The sequence below is a fragment of the Panthera uncia genome, chromosome E1 (genome assembly GCF_023721935.1).
Source record: "Panthera uncia isolate 11264 chromosome E1, Puncia_PCG_1.0, whole genome shotgun sequence".
NCBI lineage: Eukaryota > Metazoa > Chordata > Mammalia > Carnivora > Felidae > Panthera > Panthera uncia.
The window spans coordinates 6,024,884-6,046,217 of NC_064814.1; the positions used below are offsets into that span (position 1 = coordinate 6,024,884).

The following is a 21,334-nucleotide window of genomic DNA, read 5'->3' on the forward strand; positions in this document are numbered from 1 at the left end:
CCCTTCCGTCCGGCCTTCCCCGCTCACCGGGACCCTCCAGGCGGTGTCCGAGCCCCGGGATTCGGGGTAGAGCTTGTCCAGGCTGTAGATACTCTGGAACTCTGTGCCGTCGGCCTGCTTGTGCAGAACCCGCTGGGGGCAGCACACGGGCGGCGGGAGCAGCCAGGTCCCGGCTCGTCTCAGGCCCCAGCGTAGACACCGGGCCGCCGCCATGTTCGGGTGTCGGGGCTGCTTCCGGTGGGTGCCTGCTTCCGCGGTCCGCCAGCTCGCGCTTCCCTCGGGACTTTGGTTCCGAGTGGTTTTTAGCGCCCGCCAGGGTCGCTGGGAGGTGGCGAGCTGAGCTCCCGGAGTCACTCTCTCGGGTACCTTTCAGACGTTTCCCTTTGGCCGCCTCCAGGGGGAGGGACCTGGTTGGAACGCTGACGTCCTGCAGCGGCGGCGAAGACGTTGGCTAGAGGGCTCTAAAGGGAGCCTCTTGGTTAAAAGAACCCCGGATTCCGTGTTCCCCAGAAACACTTTTCTTTCCTTTACAGGGGCTGTGCCCTCCCGGATCGCTCTCCCCTCGAAATTTCACACCATCACTGAGGCCTGCCCTGCCTGACCTAGCTCGTCTCCTTCCCCTTTACTCTGACTCTGCTCTACTTTATCTTTTTCTTTTTTTCTTAAACATCACTCAATCTTACTCCTAGTTTATTGCTTCTGTCTCCAGCCAGACTGTAATAAGTTCCAGGGGGGCTCTGGCTCACTGCTGGGTCCCCAGCACCCAGAACCTGGTACATCATAGACCCCCCCCCCCCCCCGCAATAAATATGTATAAGATGAATTCTTTGGGAGTGTGCTTTTGAAAGTTGAGTTCTGCGAGAGCTGAGTTTTAGTAACTTCAGGCTCATTCACAAGTCAGTTTAAGCATATCCCTGTGGAGCAGGTGTGTGAAGTCTCTGCAAGACAAATAACAGGTGGGAAGAGAAGCAGGCAGGTGGAGAAAGAAATGTTTTTTGTTGTTTTTGGTTTTTTTTCCACTTAAAACCAGCCACTTATTTATTTTTCCTAAAAACCAGCCTTTTTTTTTTTTTTTTTTTTTTTTTAGACGTTTATTTTTGAGAGAGAGGGAGACAGAGTGTGAGCAGAGGAGGGGCAGGGAGAGAGGGAGACAAGGAATCCCAAGCAGGGTCTCTGTGCTGAGCTGTCAGCACAGAGCCAGACAGGGCTCAAACCCATGAAGGGTGAGATCACCACCTGAGCCAAAGTCAGATGCTTCATGGACTGAGCCACCCAGATGCCCCAAGAAAGGAATGTTTTTAAAAGTGGACCCACATCCCCTCACAGAAGGAACAGTAGTTTTGTGGGGCACGACGACAGTTTCTCCTAGCCAGGAGATAAAGGAAAGCTGGGGAGGGGGGTTGGAGATTCAGGCAGCCAAGGACAGGCTAAGCAGCGCCCTTTTTCAGGGTTCTTAATGATGCAGTTTGAAGTGTTGGGGTTCGGAGCTGACGACCAGGAAAGAATTCTTGAGATGTCTTCGGTGGAAAAAAGGGTGGTTTTATGAAAGCACAGGGACAGGACCTGTGGGCAGAAAGAGCTGCACTAGAGTTGGGAGGAGTGACTGATTATATAAGATTTTCTATCCTAAGAAGGCAAGGATGATGTCAGGGTCTCAGGAAACTCAATCTGTAGGTTTCTGGGAGTTTGGCTATTGATAAAATTGCTTTTTGCTTGTAAATCATCAAGATGATTACAACCGATAGAGACTCCTGTCCTGCATGACTGTGGTCTCTTATCAGTTAACCACTTGTTTTTCCTCTAGCAAAGTATTAACATTAAGACAACTGGCCATTCTTGGAGGAATGTCACTCTGCTGTCTCAAGGACTTGTCAGTGGGCTGTAAGTTGTAAAGAAATTTAATTTTCCATTTACTGTTTCCCACATCATTAAGACATGAACTTCAAAACAAATTCCACCTCTGAGAAAGGTCCAAAGTAGAGGACGCACTGTTTGGAAACAGCTAAGTGTTGCCTAAATTACTTTATTGAGAGGCAATGTGATTAATAAAAACAGCCCAATAGATGATTAGTGATTGTTAGTAATCCTAGTGGTTGTTTTGTAATAAGGGTTCTATTTTTAGTAAAAGCACTATTACCTTGAAAAACATGCCCTAGGGGATGCTGGCGGTTTGAAACAGGAGATTGTCATCAAATACAGGCTTTACCACTCCAGCCTCATTGCTACAGGCATATTCTTTAGGAGGGAATAAACTCCTTCCTGAGCACTGGCTTTGTGAAAGCAAACTAGAAAGGGAATGACAATTAACATAAACCTTTTGGGCTGTAGGCTGGAAGGGGGATCTCTTGGGTCCCTCCCTGTCTTAGTCCCAAGACCTCAGAGGGAACAGAGGCATCTCCATGGTGACTGGAATAAACTGCTCAAGGGAGCAAAGCCAGGAACTCACTCAGGTCGACAGCTCAGGGATTATGAATAATAAAGTCAGCACCATTCCAAGGCGATAGCTCTGAAGCTGGGCTCCAGGCCTGTTCCTGACACAGAGTGATAGAAAAAAGGAGCTGTAGGTTTCCATGGCCCCAAATAAACACAGCCTGCTCAGGCCATCTGGTGGCCTGGATTCTGGGAGAGGAGGGGGGTAGAGGAGAGAGAGACAAGCTACCCTGGGGTGGAGAGAAGAGCAGCTGGCAAGCTCCTCTCACCTGCTGCTGTCCTGAACCATCCAGAATAGAGGCCCTTCTGGAAGAAATGGGCCTGAGAGGTGCCACCTGTTCCCTTAAAAAGGTGGGCACTGAAGGCTGAGGCCTGCCTTCTCCTTTCCCCCCTTTGTCCTCCACAGGCTGAAATGGTGCTTCAAGAAGGGGACATTCACAGGGGCAAGAGGAAAGAAGGGAAAAGAATAAAGCACCACCAGGCCATTCCCGGCAGCTCGGGAGCTTGCAGGCACCAGGCCTTCTCTATGGCCTGTGAGTTGGGGGATCACTACCTTGTGGGGACCCACAGGGCCTTCCTTTCTTCTTTTCTGGACTGCCCTGAGTCAGACTGGCTTTTAAAACTGAACATGACAAAGAGCTAGAGAATGTGAAATTTTGCATAGTGGAATTGGTGAGTTGTAGGTTTGGATATATATTTTTTAAGTTTATTTATTTATTTATTTTGAGAGAGAGAGACCGCGCAAGCAGGGGAGAGGCAGAGAGAGAGAGAGAGAGAGAGAGAGAGAGAGAGAATCCCAAGCAGGCTCCTCATTGTCAGCAAAGAGCCTCAGGTGGGGCTCCAACTCAGGAAATCGTGAGATCATGACCTGAGCAGAAACCGAGTCAGATACTTAACCGACTGAGCCACCCTGGTGCCCCGGGTTTAAATATTTCTACGTGACTTCGAATTACTAACTTAACCTCTAAGCCTCAGAATCTCCATGAGTAAAACAGAAATTTTAGAGCTGCCTCCTAAGGCTGCTGAAGGTGCTAAGCACACGAAAGCACTCAGCACTGCCTGGCACAAAGTCAGCAGGCAACAAAGTTAGCTGCTGCTAAGGGATGATAAGGAACTTCTTTTTACTTTCAGAGATCGGGTGGCTTTTACTTTTTGTTTCTCTGCAGCACTGGGGTGGGAAATCCAGTCTTACTAGCTCTATTCCGGATGCTAAGACCACCTTCCTCTCCCCATCCAACACCCCCCACCCCCTGGGGGCAGGGCAGATAGAGTGTGCCTCCTGGCAGGAGTGAGTGGGCAATTCTGCCTCATTCTTCCAGGAACCTGCTTCCTTCACCACCACCTGCTATCTGCCTGGTCCCCAGAAAACACCCCTAGGCTTTCAGCTGTTTGGCTGCAAATCCCCGGGGAGTGGAGCTCAGGACTCTCAGCTCCCCGATCCCCAGAGCTGTGTGATGAGAGGTGGGGGTGTGAGATGCACAGAGACAGGACCATGGCCCCAGGGCCATTTCTGCTTTTAGAATACTGGTGCATTTTTTATTAAAGAAGAGAATAAAGCATTTGTAAATATATTTCTCTCATGTATACTTCAAAGGTGACGCGCTGGTCGGCCGCTACAGAACTGGGGAGCAAACAGGCAGGAGCCCTTCCCCCACCCTATCCCCTCCACCCTAGATGACAGAGACACATGGAGGGCTGGGAGCTGCCCAGCTCCAAAGGACAAAGGGCTCCAAGATGTGTGAACGGAAGGACCAGCCGACAGCGCTCATCACAGTGCTGCCCAGAGAGCAGGGTGGCGCCTCCAGGGAGGTCGGGCATGCTTGTTACGAAAACCCCTTTACCCCTTAGAAACAGATAAGGCATGAAGGTCCCTGCTGGATTCCCAGCAGAGGCCAGGGCTGCCGCCTTCCGCGGGGCTAGGTAGCTCCTCTATTTTCTAGGATCTCAGGATGGGTAGCAGAAGGAACTGGAAGCCCCGAGGAACTGCTCAGGGCAAGCTGGAGGCCTGGACATCTCTTAGCTGAAGCTGGACTTTCTGAAGCCTTAAAAAGTTTAGCCTGTGACCCAGCTGGGTCCTCAAAAGACCCCCACAAAGGTGAGAGGTTAGGAACAAGCATTTTACGGGAGGGGGGAGACATGGTCTCCACCAGGTCCCATTTCAATACTGTTCAGGACAGGGTGGGAAATCTTGGGGAGGCCCCCGTGAAGGGGGAGCAGGGGCGGATGCTAGGACCACTGGCTGGTGGCACACACCTGGAACATTCTGGGGGCAGCAGTCATGATCTGAGGAGGGGTCGGCCTGTGGGGAGCATGGGAGTGAATGAGACACATCATGGTCCCTGAGATGGGGGCAGGCAGAGGCTAAGCTCGGCAGGTCAGAGGTGGCGGGCAGAGATGGGGGCTCCCCACCACCCAGACTCCTGGAAGGCTTAACGGCCGGAAGGCATTTCCGGGGCTGGAGCCCCAGGAGGCTGGCTGTGAGGGAAGCAGGTGCACTGTTCATGTATGGCTGCCGAGGGGCTCTCTGTTCCCCTCCTCTGATTGGCTACAGATCTGCAGTGGGCTGAGGGTCTCTGGGGAGAAGCCCGCCTCACCAGGGCTGGAGTTGGGGGCACTCGGGGCCTGGCCGAGGCTCTGCATGGCAGGGGCTGTCTCTGACCTAGTCAGGACTCTGGGGGATGGGGCAGCTGGTGCTAAGGGGATGACAGCGTGTCACAGCTGGGGAGAAGCAGTGGGTGGTCCAGGAGACCCCTGGAACCAGCAACAGCTGGCTCTGGGATCCTCCTTCAAGTGTTTCCAGTTGTGGGAAGGGGTCAGGGAGACCTTGCATTGCAAATCTCCAAAAAAAAAAAAAAAAAAAAAGAAAGAAAGAAAGAAAAGAAAAAGCCAAATAGTCCAGAATGGCTTTCAGAAGCCTGGCCACGAATCTGAGAGCAAGGCTCAGGGTCAGGAAGCCAAGGGCTGGGGAGCTGGGAATCCCCGGGGGAATGGGGATGTTTGGCTTTGAAACTCTTAGCTGCGTCTTTGGGCTGACGCAGGATGGTGGAGGGTTCTGGGCGATCCGGGAGGTGTTGGACACCTCCCAAGTCAGCAGAGAACAGAATGGGTCCCCCCCACCTCCCCACGCTCCCTGGGCCAGGCAGCAGCCTCCACTGGGCTATATTGCTGCTAAAGGGCTCCCTCACTCACCAGAGGCTGCATAGCCCAGGCACGAGAGGCCCTGTGACCTGACCCTGGGGGGAGGCTGCAGGCCGGGAAAGGGTCACTTGCTGCTGTGCGTCTTCACTTTGGTGGCATTGATGTCGGCCTTGGTCTTCTGGATTCTGGAGAAGATCTCTTTGAAGAGCGCCTTGTACTCGGGCTGGCTCTGCTCCAGCCGCTTGTCCACAGCCTCCACGTGCTGGCTCAGGCTCTTCTCGCCCACCCTGGCCTCCCCCTGGCCCTCCTCGCCCCCGCGAAGGTCTCTCCACGAGCTGTCGCGGGAGATGGGCCGCGAGGTCTGCACGCCAGCATGCCGCACCCCGGCGCCGTGCTGCCGGCACTTGCTCAGCAGCTCCTCGTACTTCTCGAGCAGCGCGTGGTACTGCTCGTCCACTTCCCGCAGGATGGACATGCCCCGCTTGCGCACGCTGTTGGCGTGCAGCGTCAGGTTGCCCGCGTGCCGGCTGGCTGGGTCTTTGGCCACGATGGCGTTGAGCGCCGTGTCGCTGCAGCTCTTGCGGACGGCATGGCCCGGGGAGGCGGCCGGAGAGGAGACGCCGTCCTGGGCGGCCGAGTCGTCCCCGCTGCCGGGCTGGGGGTCATCGGCCTCCGGGGCCTGGGTGAGGGGCGCGAGCAGGGCCTCGGCCAGGTGGTCCTCCCGGCCCAGCAGGTAGGTCTTCGCCTGCTTCATCTGCTGCAGCTCCAGCAGCTCGGCCTCCAGCTCCTGCACGCGGAGGCGGCAGCCCTCCATCTCGCACAGCTGCCGCTCCAGCTCCGCGTACTCCTGCAGCACCGCCGCGTACTCGCGCTCCGCCCGCTCCTTGCGCTGCCGCTCCTGGCCCACCTGGGAGCGCAGCACACCCACCAGCGTCTGCAGCCGCTCGTTCTCCTGCTCCAGGGGCCGCGGGCCCAGCTCCAACGAGGAACTGTGCAGGCGGAAGGCATCCTCGCACCTGACGGGGAGCAGGCCGGCAGACATCTGGTCACGGCCAAGGTCCCGGGTCCAGCTCCCCCACGCTTAACACACCTCCCGGCCAACGGGCACGATCGTCTGTCTGCTCCTCTGGAGCCACCCTCCGCCCTTTCTCTCCCTGCTCTCTGCCCTGGGCGGCTGACCACGGTGACCTGCGTCAGCCAGGTTTCTGCTCTCTCCTGAGCTCGACCAACGGGAGCCACCGGCAGCAGGTCCGAGCGTGGGAGCAGAGGGAGGTCAGGGAAGGTCTTCCCCAGATTCCTTCCCTGGTTAGTGCTGGCCAGGCGGCACCTGCTTGCCTTCCAGTAACCTCCTTCCCCTGGCCCCTTCAGGCCTAGGGGGGACAGCGGCCCCTCACTGTTGCAAGCCTGGCGTGCTGCAGTGTCCCTGAGGTCTCCCCACACCTTGTCCACACCCCTTCATCCATCACGCCTCAGTTACTCCGTGCAAGGTGCTGTCTCCTGCCAGGACCTTTACTGAAACACCCACTAAACACACAATAGGTATTTTTTATCTTAAGAGGTCATCCTGTTAAGGTTTACTGAGAACTGAGAGGTGTAGTGGTTAACTCCTCCTGAGTTAGAATTCCGGCTTAGTAAAGAGGCGACCTTGGATAAGCTCACATAACCTCTGGGCTTCCGTTTCCTCATCTGAGTAGTGGGGATGATAACACATACCTCGCGGGACTGCCACGGGAATGAAAGCGCTGCGAGTGGCGGGCACACGGCCAAGGCTCACTAAATGCCAGCTGCCGCCTGTTGTTGGCAGCAGGATCAGCCCCTGCGACAGCCTGACGATGCACCAACTCTCATTCCCACCTGCCGCCTGGTGCCCACCCTCTCCTTCCTCCGGGACTCGGGGACGCCGCGCAGGGTCCGGACCGCCCCCCACCCCCGCGGCACCCTCGCCTACCGGGGACTGGTGCGCAGCTCCTTGAGACAGGGGAAGGTGTGGATGGTGCGCCTGCGCTCCCGCTTCTCCCGGCGTGCTCGCAGCTGCTCCGCCTGGGCCTGCAGTTCCTCCACCTGGGCCTGCAGGCGCTCGATGGTCTCCGTCAGCCTGGGGGTGGGGTGGGGACATACATGGGAGGGTCTTCAAGGGGACAGGGCCAGCCCTCCTCGCTGCAGCCCTGGAGGGACTGGGGGTGGAGGTGGGGACAGATGGGCAACCTCGGGCCCCGCTTCCTGGTGCTGAGGTCAGAGGGAACTCCCTGTGTGCCCGAGGACCCGCCCGGCCCCTCCAGGGCTGAGCTGACCATCCTCCCTGTGCCACCTCAGTTCCTCCTACACCCTTCGAGCCCTTATCACCCTGCGCGGCAGTAAGATATTTACGTGCCTGCCTTCCCGCCCAGGCCGTGAGCTCCCAAGGGGAGGGAATGTCTCTCTGTATCCCCGTCACTGTGTCCGCAGTGCCTGAACAGAGCCTGGTATCTAGCCGGTGCTTCAAGAAGGGCTGTGGCCTGAACGTGAAATCCACCACAGTTGACAAGGGCGATCTCACCACCATCCCGGGGTCCCAGGCCCGGGTTTCTGGGAGAAGGAGCATGAGTCACACCCACCAGACCATATGCCCGCCGGCAACCCAACCTGACCTCCCCCTCGCTCACCCCCCAGCCCGCCACCCGGCCCTCACCCATGGATCTTCTGCTGGGCAGCCTTACTCTCCAGCACCAGCTTCTGGTTGGTCAGCTCCAGGTCGCGGGCTGTCAGGTCCAGCTGTTCGTACACTTTGGCGTGCTGCTCATTCATGTGCCGCAGCGTGTCCAGCTGCTTGGTTAGGTACTGGAGGGGAGAAGGCGGACAGGGCCGGGGACGGTGTGCTCACGTGGGCCGTTCTCCTACTTCTAGGAACACGTTTGCCTGGAGGTATTGGTCTGCAGCAGGGGGGCGGGTAATGATGGTGGAGCAAGGGCTGCCTGGGATAGTTGTACAGGTTGTGAACCGGCACGAGGCTGTAGGGCCAAGGCCGTGTCCTCTAAGGGGGCACCTTTCCCTAAGTTATACAAGGGCATCACAGGCCAAGGGGTCCACAATGGGGGGGGGGGGAGCACGTGCAGGGCCTCCGTGGCCCCTCACCTCGATCTCCTGCACTTGCTCCTCATTGGTGGCATACATCTGCTGCAGAGACTCCTCCAGCTCCTTGTTCCTCTCCAGCAGGGTCTTCCCCAGCTCTGCGGCCAAGTGCAAGTCTAGTGGAGAGGGGGCAGAGGGTGGGAGAAACATGAGCAGCTGAATGGGCTCAGAGGACTCCCGGGAACGTTCCGAGCATTCACTCTGTGCCTTCGGGACTCCAAGACAACCGGGACACGAGCTGGCCTCAGGGAGCCCGCAGGTCTGGGAGTGGATGAAAGCCGGGAGCGAAGACTTTACACTGACCGTCGCTTCTGCCTGCAGTGTCCTCTCCCCAGACACTCCCAAGCCTCATCCCTCCTCACCTTCCAATCTGTGCTTAAATGTCACCTTCTCCAGGAGCCCTTCCCTGACCGCTGACTCAAAACCACACCCTCCCCCACCTCATACTCCCTCTCTGTTTAATTTTTCTCCTTCGCGAGTATCACCATCTAACTTACCAATTTGCTCATTTATCGTGTTCATGTCCCCCCCCCCCCCGACTAATTGTAAGCTCAGAGGGCAGAGATTTTGCCCATTTTGTTCACTGATATCCCAGGCCCTGCAACAGCAGGGGCATAATAAATATTTTCTGAAAGAACGAGTGAGAGGAATGTGCTAAGAGAATCGACAGATGTGGGGCCAAGTGCCCTGGGATGATAGGTAAGGGAGAGCTCACTCTTCCTGGGATCAGTGGGAGGCTCAGGCAATGGGCAACTTTGGGTTTGGAAGGGTGACTAGGAGCTCGCCGAGCGGCGAAGGAAACAGAAAGACTTGCTGGGTATTAGAATCGGATGAGGGGAGCCTGGCTGGCTCAGTCAGTAGAGTGTGTCACTCTTGATCTCGGAGCTGTGAGTTCAAGCCTCAGGTTGGGTGTAGGGATTACTTAAAAATAAAAAAAAAATCTTAAAAAAAAAAAAAGAATAAGCTATGCCTTTATTAAAAAAAAAAAAAAAATTGGATGAGGCTTCAGAGCTCTTTGGCCCAACCTCCTTATTTCATGGAGGCCAGGCTGGAGAAGGAGACAGAAGAATGACCCATCCAAGGTTATGGCCACACTGGAAGCAGAATTCAGGTCTCCCGGCCCTGGTTGGGGACCATCTGGTCCTAGTGACATGCACCCCTCTCAGAAACCTCCTTTCTCTGGGCAGCAAAACCATCATCCTCTTCCCCCCCACCCCCACTCCCCCCAGCAGCCCTGATTCTTGTACCCTAGGACTGGAACCTGCTCTCCCCTCCCCCAGCCAAAGGTGCATGAACACTGTCAGAGAGGCAGTCAGGGAGGGGGTCTAGCCTGTTTCTGGGGGGCTGTGTGGTGGGGGGGAGGATTAAAAGGAAGTGGCAGGTGCTGGTATTCCTAAAAATTCTCTTTAGTGGGTCTGGAGTTGTGTGAGGGCCCCTAGACATTTGGAGTAGATATTCCTCCGTATATATGCCTCATTCTTCTTAGAAACAAGGGAAATAACATACTTATTATCATAAAGGAAAAATGTATTATTTCTTTTATTTATATATATTAAAAATTATTTTAATGTTTATTTATATTTGAGAGAGAGATAGTGCTTGAGTGGGGAGGGGCAGAGAGAGACGGAGACAGAATCTGAAGCAGGCTCTAGGCTGTGAGCTGTCAGCACAGAGCCTCACGTGGGGCTTGAATTCATGAACTGTGAGATCGTGACCTGAGCCAAGGTCACTGACCGAGCTACCCAGGTGCCCCTATATATATATTATATATACACACATACACACACACACACACACACACACACACATATATTTTAATGTTTATTTCCTTATTTGGAGAGAGGGAGAGAGTGCGGTGCGCGAATGGGGGTAGGGGCAGAGATAGAAGGAGACAGAATCCGAAGCAGACTCTGCATAGTCAGCACAGAGCCTGATGCAGGGCTCAAACTTGCAAACCCCGAAATCATGACCTGAGCCAAAATCTGATGCTTCACTGACTAAGCCACCAAGGCACCCTGAGGGAGAAAAAACCTTAAGCAGACTCCACGCTCAGAGTGGAGCCCGATGTGGGGCTCAGTCCCACAACCCTGGGATCATGACCTGAGCCCAAATCAAGAATCAGATGCTTACCAGACTGAGTCACCCAGGCACCCCAAGTTGCTGTGCACTTTAAATGAGTGAATTAGATGGTGTGTGAATTACATCTCAAAAAAGCTGTTAAAAACAAAAACAAAAACAAAAAACCACAAAAAACAAAACAAAACACTTTAGGCAGTTTAATCCAGAGACAGAGACTGATGTTAGGGAGCAAGGCCCTTAAAGAGGTTGGTGATAGGCTCTGATTGGGTTTACAAGGTTCTTTTTTTTTTAATTTTTTTTTAACGTTTATTTATTTTTGAGACAGAGAGAGACAGAGCATGAATGGGGGAGGGTCAGAGAGAAGGAGACACAGAATCTGAAACAGGCTCCATCCAGGCTGTCAGCACAGAGCCCAGAGCCCGATGCGGGGCTCGAACTCACAGACTGAGAGATCATGACCTGAGCCAAAGTGGGCCGCTTAACCTACTGAACCACCCAGGCGTCCCAGGCTCTTTTCTTTTTAAAATCACTTTAAGGTTTGTGTTAAGTGTACTTGATGTGAAAAATCAAGCAGCACAGAAAGGTTAAAAATGGTGACCAAAAATTACTTGGAAATGTACCTCACATATTCTTAGATCTATAACTGGGAATTCCATAAACAAATGGATGTGGCCTCAAATGGTTATGACAGAATGGTTATTTGTAAGTAATAGAAGTTACAGTCTGTGTGTGTGGCATGAGAGGAGAGGGGAGGAAGCAGGTAGATGAAAATGCCCCATTTAGAGAAAGATGCTGGTCACATGCTGGTCACCATTCTTATAAACAGCTCTCTGGGCTTAAAGCAGCTATAGGTACAATTTTGTATGAACAGGATGTTTTTTGTACCTGCTTTTTTCACTTAACAATTTGGCATAGGGGTGCCTGGGTGCCTCAGTTGGTTAAGCGGCCGACTTCGGCTCAAGTCACAATCTCGTGGTTTGTGGGTTTGAGCCCCGCATTGGGCTCTGTGCTGACAGCTCAGAGCCTGGAGCCTGCTTGGGATTCTGTGTCTCCCTCTCTCTCTGACCCTCCCCCATTCATGCTCTGTCTCTCTCTGTCTCAAAAATAAATAAATGTTAAAAAAAATTAGAAAAAAAATTAAAAAAAACAATTTGGCATAAAGAGTTGTGTCCACATATATCTACATGGCCACTTTTAGTGGATGTGAATATTCTGTTGTATACAAGTCCCCAATAGCCACCCCTAAATATTGTTGTTGGAATTTTATGTATTTCCATTCCCCCCCCCCCCGTTGAAAATGAAACTATACAAAAATTCATAGTACAAAAATCTTTGTGCAAATCACTGCCTATATCCCGAAGATACTTTCCCAGAAACAGAATTACCAGGACAAAGGGTAGGCCTACTTGATTCATTCTGCCAAAACGCTGTCCAGAAAACTTGAGTCTTTTCCCCATCAAGAGCTCGTTCCTTGAAACATCCCTCAATCTAGGCTGATGGTATAAATCCAGACCAAGATGTACAAGGGCAACTCTTCTGGGGCCGATGTGATGTGGTCCAGGGATTCAGGTCTTTAATGCTTTCCCTGTTCAGACAGTGATCCGTCAAGAATCCCCAGAGGACAGAGGGTCTCTATAGCCCCTCCTAGCGAGTTTCATAAATATGGTTGTTTCAGCTGAGCCCCTTGCTTGGCACCAGACGGGTCTGGGGAGGGGGTTTTCTTCTCAGAAGAGGCCCAGACAGCAGTGGCTCACAGTGGGCATTTTGAGAGCAGGACCTCAGGCTTTTTGTCAGCCAAAGCTGGGGGTAGGACTGATATCACCTCATGAAAGTGAGGGGCCTGGCTAGCCATGGGGCCTGGACAAAAGGCCAGGCTGCCTGTCAGGAACAAGCCTGGAGTCTGCTCCCACACATAAAGGTAAGGTTTTGAAACAGCCAGAGTGGAGTCTCCAGGCCGGGCCTATGCCAGGAACGCGGGGCCCTGTGCCCGGATGTCATCTGGAGTTTCCCAGACAAGTGCAAAGCTGCTATCCTGAGCAAGACTGCAAAAACTTAGCCCGGGAAAACACAAGCTGCTCTCCTAAACAGCTACCTCAGCCATTAAGGAAAATAACCATATAGGGGGCGCCTGGGTGGCTCAGGTCACGATCTTGCGGTTCATGGGTTCGAGCCCTGTGTCAGGCTCTCTGCTGACAGCTCAGAGCCAGCAGTCTGCTTCCGATTCTATGTCTCCCTCTCTCTTTTTCTCTCTGCCTCTCCCGCCCTCACTCTCTCTCTCAAAAATAAATGAACATTAAAAAAGAAAAAAGAAAAATGATCCTGTAGATCTCAGAAGAAGCTTCAGCTTTGAGCAATTAACATCTGATGACGATGGCAAGAAAAACCAGGTGCCTGATACAGACCAGTAGGGGAATGGGCCACTTGCAGTATGAATTTATTCATTATGAGTTGGGCAGAAGTCTACAAAGTGTGAAGGCCTCTGGACCCGTCCGTCCACAAAGTGTGAAGTCTGCCGTTTAACGTCGTACAACTGCAGCCCTATGTTATGTCGAGGGCTCAGTGGAAATTCAGGAGCCCAGCAAGACCACCGCTAGCGCCTTCCTACTCTCTGTAATGCGATGGCGAACGTTTGGCTCACCCCCAAACAGTATCAGATAACTCAGGTATAAATGAAAAACAACAGAAGGCCACGTTCACCAGTGTTTTCTCCCTCGGGAACTGTCAGGGGGGTCTGTGAAGAGGCCACTGCTACTGATGCCGGCCCCTGTGTTGGCACTGGGGGCACGGGCTCCACGGCTGATCTGCTTGGCGTTCCCGCAGCTTAACCTAGAGTCCGAGACTTCAGGCTCCAAAGCTGAGTGAAGAAAGGTCAAGAACAACTGCATTTTATGTTTTTCCTTCCAGGTGAGCACGTGAGCTGGGCGTGCGTATTCCTGCCGCTGGCCGGCTGGGCCAGCTGCAAGTCACGCTATAAACCAGCGACATAGAAGCTTGCGCTGCAAAGGCTCCGCATGTAACCAGGCCGCCCAATGACTCAGGGGTGGGGAGGAAGGGAGCACAATAGAAGCTGTCTGGGGTGGGAGAAAAATCTCAGAGAGTGTCTCGGGGAAACTGGATCACAGTGCAAGCTAAGCTGGTCAAAGCTGCCAGGAGGGATCACAGGAGAGGTCTAGAAGGTGCAGAGCAGGGGACTGGCTGGAGCCAAGTGCTGGGGAAGGTACACCAGCTAGCAGAGGCCTGGCGGTGTCTCCGGACTCCGGGTGGAGTGCGGTTCTCCCTGGACCAGGGGTGGGGGAGGCCCGGGGGTGGGAGAATGGGAGAGCTGGCTAAGGAGGAAGTAGAAATCGGAGTAATAAACAGTCTGTTATGGCCAGATTAATGGTCACACTGGACCAAGCTGGGGAAGTTACCGAGTCTGAATAGGCATCTCCCCTGGACCCTGGGCCCTGGAGTTTTCTGGGGTCTCCTGTGGTGGGCTTCGGCAGTGTTGCCCTCTGAGTGCCTGCTGACGTGTTCCCCATGAGCCCCAGAGGCCTGAGAGGGAGTGGCCAGCAGCCAAGGGAATGTCTCTGAAAAGAAACCCTGAAATCCCACTGTCCCCACCGGTTGGGGTTGGGGTGTGGCCCCATAGACTCTGGAGCAGAGAGGTGGGAAAGGGACAGGGGACAGGCACAGGGAGGAAGGAACAAAGATAAAGGCGGTGAGAGGAGAAGATCTATCACCTGGCAGGGCTGCGGGGTTTCTGCTTACAACCTCCAGGGCATGAATGTCGGGAACTCTGGGTCCACACAATTGGGGTCCGGTCACCTCCCTCTCCTTGTCATGTCAGAGCTCTTGCCCAAGGCTGAGACTCAAGGTCAGGCACCCAGGGCTTCACATCTGTGACTCAGCAGCCATCTCTCGGCATGGAAAGAGGTACCAAAGGCCCACCATGCCTGGTCCAAGGTCGAGGAGGGAGGCGGGCAGAGAGGGAGAGAGCCAGTGTGCTTAACAATCAATGGCTTTTTCTATTTTTACAGGTGCTTGTGTCAGTGGGCGGAAGGAACATGGTGAGGATCTAGGACCTTGCTTGTCCCAACTGCCTCCCTCCACTGGGACAGAACGGAATCAAAGTCAAACAGCAGGCCAAGCTTCCAGAAAGTAAAATTGAGGTCTGCCCCCAGGGCAGGGGGGAAACAAACACAGAGGGGAGACCCAGCTGGCTGAACAAACCACTTCCTGAGCCACTCAGAGGCAACCAGGGAGCAGCTGGGCAGGAGAGAATTTGGGGGTTGGATGCAGGGAAGGGGGATGTTACAGGCACCTGAACCCCAGTGTAGCTGGCCTTCGGCCGACGCTTCGCCCCCCCATCCAGCTCTCTGTGCCGGGCTCTAGGAGGTGGTGCTGCACTGGCTGGGCCTGAGGCTTCCTCTGAACCCACCCCTGGCACTCTAGAAGCTCCTACTTTCTAGTCACACGTGGTCTTTTCATGTTGCTCTGTGCCTTCGTACGCCATCCACTCTGCCTACAATGCCCAGGCAACCCTTATTCAACCCTCCAGCTCAGAGGGTCCTTTGCATCAACCTTTATGAGTCTTACACCAGAAGGCCCTCTGTCTCTGCTCTCATTGCCTTCTGCCCTCACCCAGGGCGAACAGACATTTGTGTTTTTTTGCTCAAGAAGTCCAATTTCTTCTGACACTGCCTCATTTCTGGTTTCCCTCCTTGTTCCTGGACCCTGGCTACTGGGGCTACAAAGCAAGGCCAGCTGCTGCAGACCAGCATGGCCATCCCCTACCCTAGCCCCAGAGCATGGCAGCCCGGCCCCGCTCGAGTCTCGACACCTCTCGCTCTCCAGAAGCAGTGTATCTTGGGGCGCCTGGGTGGCGCAGTCGGTTAAGCGTCCGACTTCAGCCGGGTCACGATCTCACGGTCCGTGAGTTCGAGCCCCGCGTCGGGCTCTGGGCTGATGGCTCAGAGCCTGGAGCCTGTTTCCGATTCTGTGTCTCCCTCTCTCTCTGTCCCTCCCCCGTTCATGCTCTGTCTCTCTCTGTCCCAAAAATAAATAAACGTTGAAAAAAAAAAAATTAAAAAAAACAGAAGCAGTGTATCTCCCACCCCTACTCCCTGGCTCCTTCCTCCCACATCTGGGCCGGGCACAATGCCAGAGACTTTGTTAGGGGTGCGGGAACGAAATGAGACAGCAACAATATCAGCATCAGCCTCTCAGGAAGCCATCTTCCCAGGAGCTCAGCTTCCAATCTTTCCATCTAGGCCTGCCTCTTCCATGAAGCCCTCTTACCGTATCCTAACACCCACACTTAGTTACAGGCCCACCTCTACCTGCCAGGGTGCACCCAGGAGGCCAGGGCTGGGACTGTTCCCAGCTCCCAGGACGGTGTCTGACACTTAAATGTCAGCCTGATGGGTGTGTGTGGGATGCAAAATTTGGGGGGTAATGCCCAGGATGGGGGACCGGGCTGTCGCAGCCAGTATGGGACATCATACTCCAGGCAGGGAGGCTGAGGTTAGACTCTAGGGTGAAGAATATGGCAGAGTTCAGCCCAGCACCCCCAGTCCCACACTGGTCCCCCAGAAACCGATTAACCCACCACGCTCCTGAGTACAAGGACAGTCTCATCTACCAGCAAATCTGGCCACGTGGGGATGCGGGTCAGGGCCAGGAATCAAAGGCTCCAGGATCTGGTCAGATGCCTCACATGAGGGCAAAGCTAGGCATCTGGGGTCCCATGGATAGGCCACTCAGAGCATGGGGTGTTAGTAGACACTGAACCAGAGTTGTGTCCACACACCCGCCTGGCTTGCTGGGTGACAGTGGTCACTTCTCCTGGACACGTTTCCTTGCCCCTCCAGCTCTAACCATCCAAGAATGAGGCACTTTGGGGGAAGAGAGGGTGGATTCGACTGTATTCCAGCAGACCTTGGCCCTGACCCTCTTAGGCCTCCTCCTCCTTCCTGTCCTACAGCTCCACCCCCTGTTTAGAGTGATGTCACGTTGGCCACCTCATCACCAGATTCTAACCCCCTTCCAGCCACCCTCTCTACGCTCAGATGGGAGTGGGGGAGGTGGCTCCCCATTTACTCAGGCTGTAGTCTGGTGCATTGTTCAGAATGCCCAAACCTGGTTCCCTCCAACCACGAATCATTTGGGAAAAGGCGGGGAGGAAAAGGGCCTGGGGACCCCCTTCCCCTCGAGTCGTTTGGAGACTCCAAGTTTTTGCTGCTTCTTGGCCAGCAGGGTCCCCAAACCCCTATACCCTCCCTGGGTAGAGGGTAAAGAAGTTGGGGAAACTTTCTGGGAGCCTTAGAGCTCAGGAATCCTGGCAGGGGAGGGTGCCACCGGATTTGGAATGGGATAACTTTCCCCTACACACACACACACACACACACACACACACACACACTCACCATTCCTCTCAGCAAAACATAGCCAAGGAGCCACCTCCAGGCCTTCACAGACTTCTAGCCAGTACTCAAGCCCCCAATTATAGTAGGGGCGCCTGGGCAGTTCCTGCCTCTAAGATGAGGTGGGTGCTCTGGGGGAAGTATGCCCCTGTCGTTCGGGGAAAGAGAATGGCCGCTCCCCCCACTTTTGTGTGTCTCCGCCGGTCCCGCCCGGGTCTTCTCGGGCAGCGCTCCCTGTCTCCACGTCCCCATTCTCCAGACGTATCACTCTCGGAGTCCGGCGCTCCGGGTCCAGCCCAGCCCTCCCCGGGGTGATACTGCTCAACAATGGAGAAGCGGACAGGGGTCGCGGGGCGCACCCCGCTTTCCCGCCGCACCCACGCCGCCGTGCTCACCCTGTTCCAGGTCCTGCTGGTCGTACCAGGGCTCCTCCTCCTCTGTGAAGTCCTCCATCACGGCGGCTCTCCGCATGGCCCCGCGGGCGGCGGGCGGCAGGCGGGCGCTGAGGCGGCGCGGCTCAGGGCCGGGGCGCGGGGCCCGGGACAATGCGGCGGAGGCGGGCCGGGCCTCCCGCGTCGCGGACTCGGGCTGCAGTGCCCCCGCCCGCGCCGCGCCCCCTCGCCATCGGCCGCAGACCGGGAGCCCACGCGGGGCTGGCGCGCCGCCGCGGTCCGGCCCGGCCGGGGTCCTGCGGAGCCGGGGGCACCCGGCGGCGGCGGCACAAAGGGTGGAGGGGCGGAGACGGCGGGCCGGAAGGCGGCAAGGAGGGCCGGGGTCAGCCGGCACGTCTGGGGCGCTAGGAGTACGCGAGGGCCACGACGGGCGCCCGCTGCCCGGCTTCGGCCCGCGCTGTCCCCGGCCCGCCCGGCGACACCGGGAGCCGCCGCTGCATCTTGGCGGGGTCCGCCCCGCGCTTCCCTAGCCGCCCGCTTCGCGGGGTGGGGCCAGCCGCCTCTGACCAATCGGGAAACGTATGCAAAGATGGAGGCGGGGCCGAGGGCTGTATCTCCTTGGTGTCTCGGTGGGTCAGTTGCTGATTGAACCTCACCCTCCCTCTACGTCCAACTCCTCCAACTATGGCTCAGTGTTTGAAATGATTTTATTTTGTTTACCTGCTGTTGTCTCTCTCTCTCTCCCTCCAGATCTCCTGAAAGCACAGTTCTTGCCTCTCCTGTTCACAGCTGGCTCTTCAGTGCCTAGAACAGGCTGGCCCACTGGTAGCTTCCATGGGCACTCTTTGAATGAATGAATGTTAATTTACAATCACCTTTAAGAAGTTGAGTGTTTGAATATTTGTGGCCGGAAACTTCAGGCCGGGAGTGGCGAAGTTTTAGGGTGTGTTACCTGCATTCTGGACCTTTCCCTTTAAGGTCCTGTTTCCCTCCCCTTCCCTCCCCTTCCGTATTCTATACCCAGTTATACCAGTTAAAGCCATACATGATTTCACCTTCTAAGCATCCTTTCCTTAAAAGGGTCTCAAGCATTCATGTAACTGATTTTTATTGGACCCATCATGTGCTGGTACTGTTGTGGCATCCTGAGTATATCCAACTCTGAACATACGTGTCAAATATATCCAACAAAGGACTTGTATCCAGAATACAGAAAAAAATATCTGTAAGTCCAGTAGAAAAGTGGGTAAAAGACTTGACCAGGCACTTCACAAATGACCAAATGACCCAACAAACATGTGACAGGGTGTTCAACTTCTTTAGAAGGATCAACACTTGTAGGGGAAGAGAAAGGAAATGGGGTTTGCAGAGGTAGGAGTTGGGTTGAGAGGTGGCCTTGATAAAAGCCTTTCCCAACTCTGCACAGCTCCGGAATCTGAATCCAGAGAGATCCTTCAAAGCTATTCCAGTGGCAATGAGGAGAGGGCCTTTATACCCCCCCCCCCCCCCCCCCCCCCGTCTTGCACATATCAACAAGTCATTGAATGGATGCAGGCGGTGAATGGGAAGCAGTGCGGATCTTGGGCAAAGGAGCTCTTTTCAGCTCCTCTTTTCTTAGAGAGGGCTGACAGCTGAGGACTGTCAGCCAGCAGGCTTTCCAGCAGTTGGGGAAACATATCCTTCAGTCCTGAAAGGGAATCTGGGAGATGAATCACAGCATGCATCATATATGCACATCCTGTAATCTAACAATTCTGTTTCTTATATATGTGCAACAGAAGTATGTACATGGGGCACCTGGGTGGTTCAGTCCGTTGAGCGTCTGACTCTTGGTTTCAGCTCAGGTCATGATCTCACCTTCATGAGTTTGAGCCCTGTATTGGGCTCTATGCTGACAGTGCGGAGCCTGCCTTGGCATTCTTTCTCTCCTTCCCTCTCTAACCCTCCCTTGTGCTCTCTTTCTCTCTCACAAATAAATAAATAAACTTAAAACAAAAAAGAAATATGTACATCTGTTAGCAAAAGACATGTACAAGAATGTTCATAGCAGCACAACTGATAATAGCCCAAACTGGAAACAACCCAAATGTCCAACAATAGTCAATGAATAAAATGTGGTATCCGTGTGCAATGGAATATTATATAGTACAAATAAAATGTTGAGCGAAAGATGCCAGGCACAAAAAAGTAAATAGTCGAATTGGCATCCTATTGTTTCTATAACAAGTTACCCTGAATTTAGCAACTTGAAACAACACAAACTTACTGACAGTTTTTTAGGTTAGAAGTCCAACATGGCTCTCACTGGCTGAAATATAGGAGTCTGCAAAGCTGTATTCCCTTCTGGAAGCTCTAGGGGAGAATCAGTTTCCATGAGTTTTCCACCTTCTAGAGGCCACCCCACACTCCTTGGCTCATGGCCCTCTTCCTCCATCTTCAAAGCCATCAACAGTAGGTTGCACCCTTCTCACACGGCATCATTCTGACTCTCTTCCGCTTTTTAAAGACCCTGTGATGACACGGAGGCTGCCCGATAAGCCAGATAATCTCCCCATCTCAAGGTCCTTATCAATCACGTCTGCAAAGTTCCCTTTGCTATGCAAGGTAACGTATTTAAAGGTAACGATTAGGATGCGAGCATCTTTAGGGATCATTCTATTTACGTAAAGTTCAAAACTGGCAAAAAGGAATCTGATCAGGATAGTGTTTATCTATGAGTGAGGATCCATGTGGGGAACTCTGAGGGGCTGGGGGTATTTTCTTTCCTGGCCCAGGTGCCGGTTACACAGGTGTGTTCCTTTGCGACAAATGTACACTTAGGATGTGTACATTTCTTTGAATATATGTTACATACGTTAATAACATAGTTTACCTAAGAAGAAAAATAAATCTTTGGTTGACACATAAGCAGTCTCTGTCCCTGTGCGGCTTTCCTTCTAGTGGGGATAAATAAATAAATTACTGCGACCTGTAACATGTGCCATGAAGGAAATTAACAGGGTTCTGGGAGAAAGTTTGGGGCAAGGTTTAGGTTTAGCATTCAGGAAAGACCTCCCTCAGAATGGGACATCTAAGCTAATACCTAAAGGATGCGATGGTGCCAGCCATGCCAAGCTCTGGGGGGGAGAGTGTTCCAGGCAGAAGCAACAGCAAGGTCAAAGACCTTAAGGCAAAAAGAGCTTGACCTATATTAGGAACTGACGAAAGGCCAGTGTAACTGAGTGGAGTGGATGAAATGGGAGTTAGGGACAAGAGAATAAATTGGGATCCCCCCCCGCAACTGGACAAGGCTTGTTATTTTCAGTTGTAAAAGATCGGTGGTGGGGTGCCTGGGTGGCTTAGTTGGTTAGGGGTCCAACTCTTGGTTTTGGCTCAGGTCACGATCTCTTGGTTCATGAGTTCAAACCCCATCTCGGGCTGTGTGCTAACAGTGCAGAGCCTGCTTGGGACTCTCTCTCTCTCCCTCGTTCTCTGCCCCTACCCTTCCCCTTTGCAAAATAAATAAATAAACTTAAAAAAAAAAAAGATCAATGGCAATTTTGGAGCATGAAGTGGAGGGGAGGGAGCAAGAGTGGAGGCAAGACTGGTTTGGAGACCTTTGTGATCATCTGGAAGGGAAGTAATGGTGGGATGGGCAAGGCTGGTAGCAGTGGAAATGGAGCAAGACGAGAAACATTTTGCATTTTGCGTGCAGATGAACTGACTGCCTTAGACTCCCGGCTCTAGTAACTGGGCGATAGTGATGCCATTTATTGAGATGGAGGCAAAAGTGAGTCTAAGGGA

At 53.7% G+C, this 21,334-nt stretch overlaps 2 protein-coding genes across 3 annotated transcripts in view; both read right to left on the bottom strand.

Annotated features, from left to right (window-relative positions):
* NUP85 (nucleoporin 85) overlaps positions 1-368 on the bottom strand; it is a 196,281-nt gene extending 195,913 nt beyond the window's left edge. Inside the window, exon 1 of one of the 2 annotated variants that reach the window (XM_049635748.1) lies at positions 28-368. In XM_049635748.1, the coding sequence (XP_049491705.1) occupies positions 28-213 (186 nt within the window). In that variant the 5' untranslated portion in view covers positions 214-368. The remainder of the gene's footprint in view (positions 1-27) is intronic. The other variant, XM_049635753.1, reaches the window with a different exon arrangement.
* Positions 369-3,691: 3,323 nt separating this feature from the next.
* On the bottom strand, positions 3,692-18,449 carry CDR2L (cerebellar degeneration related protein 2 like). The gene is made up of 5 exons (XM_049635788.1): positions 17,555-18,449; positions 8,680-8,792; positions 8,237-8,385; positions 7,517-7,663; positions 3,692-6,584 (listed from the first exon to the last, which is right to left on the bottom strand). Exons 1-5 carry the CDS (start codon positions 17,628-17,630, stop codon positions 5,693-5,695), a joined length of 1,377 nt encoding a protein of 458 aa, XP_049491745.1. The 5' UTR covers positions 17,631-18,449; the 3' UTR covers positions 3,692-5,692.
* Between the last annotated feature and the right edge of the window lie 2,885 nt (positions 18,450-21,334).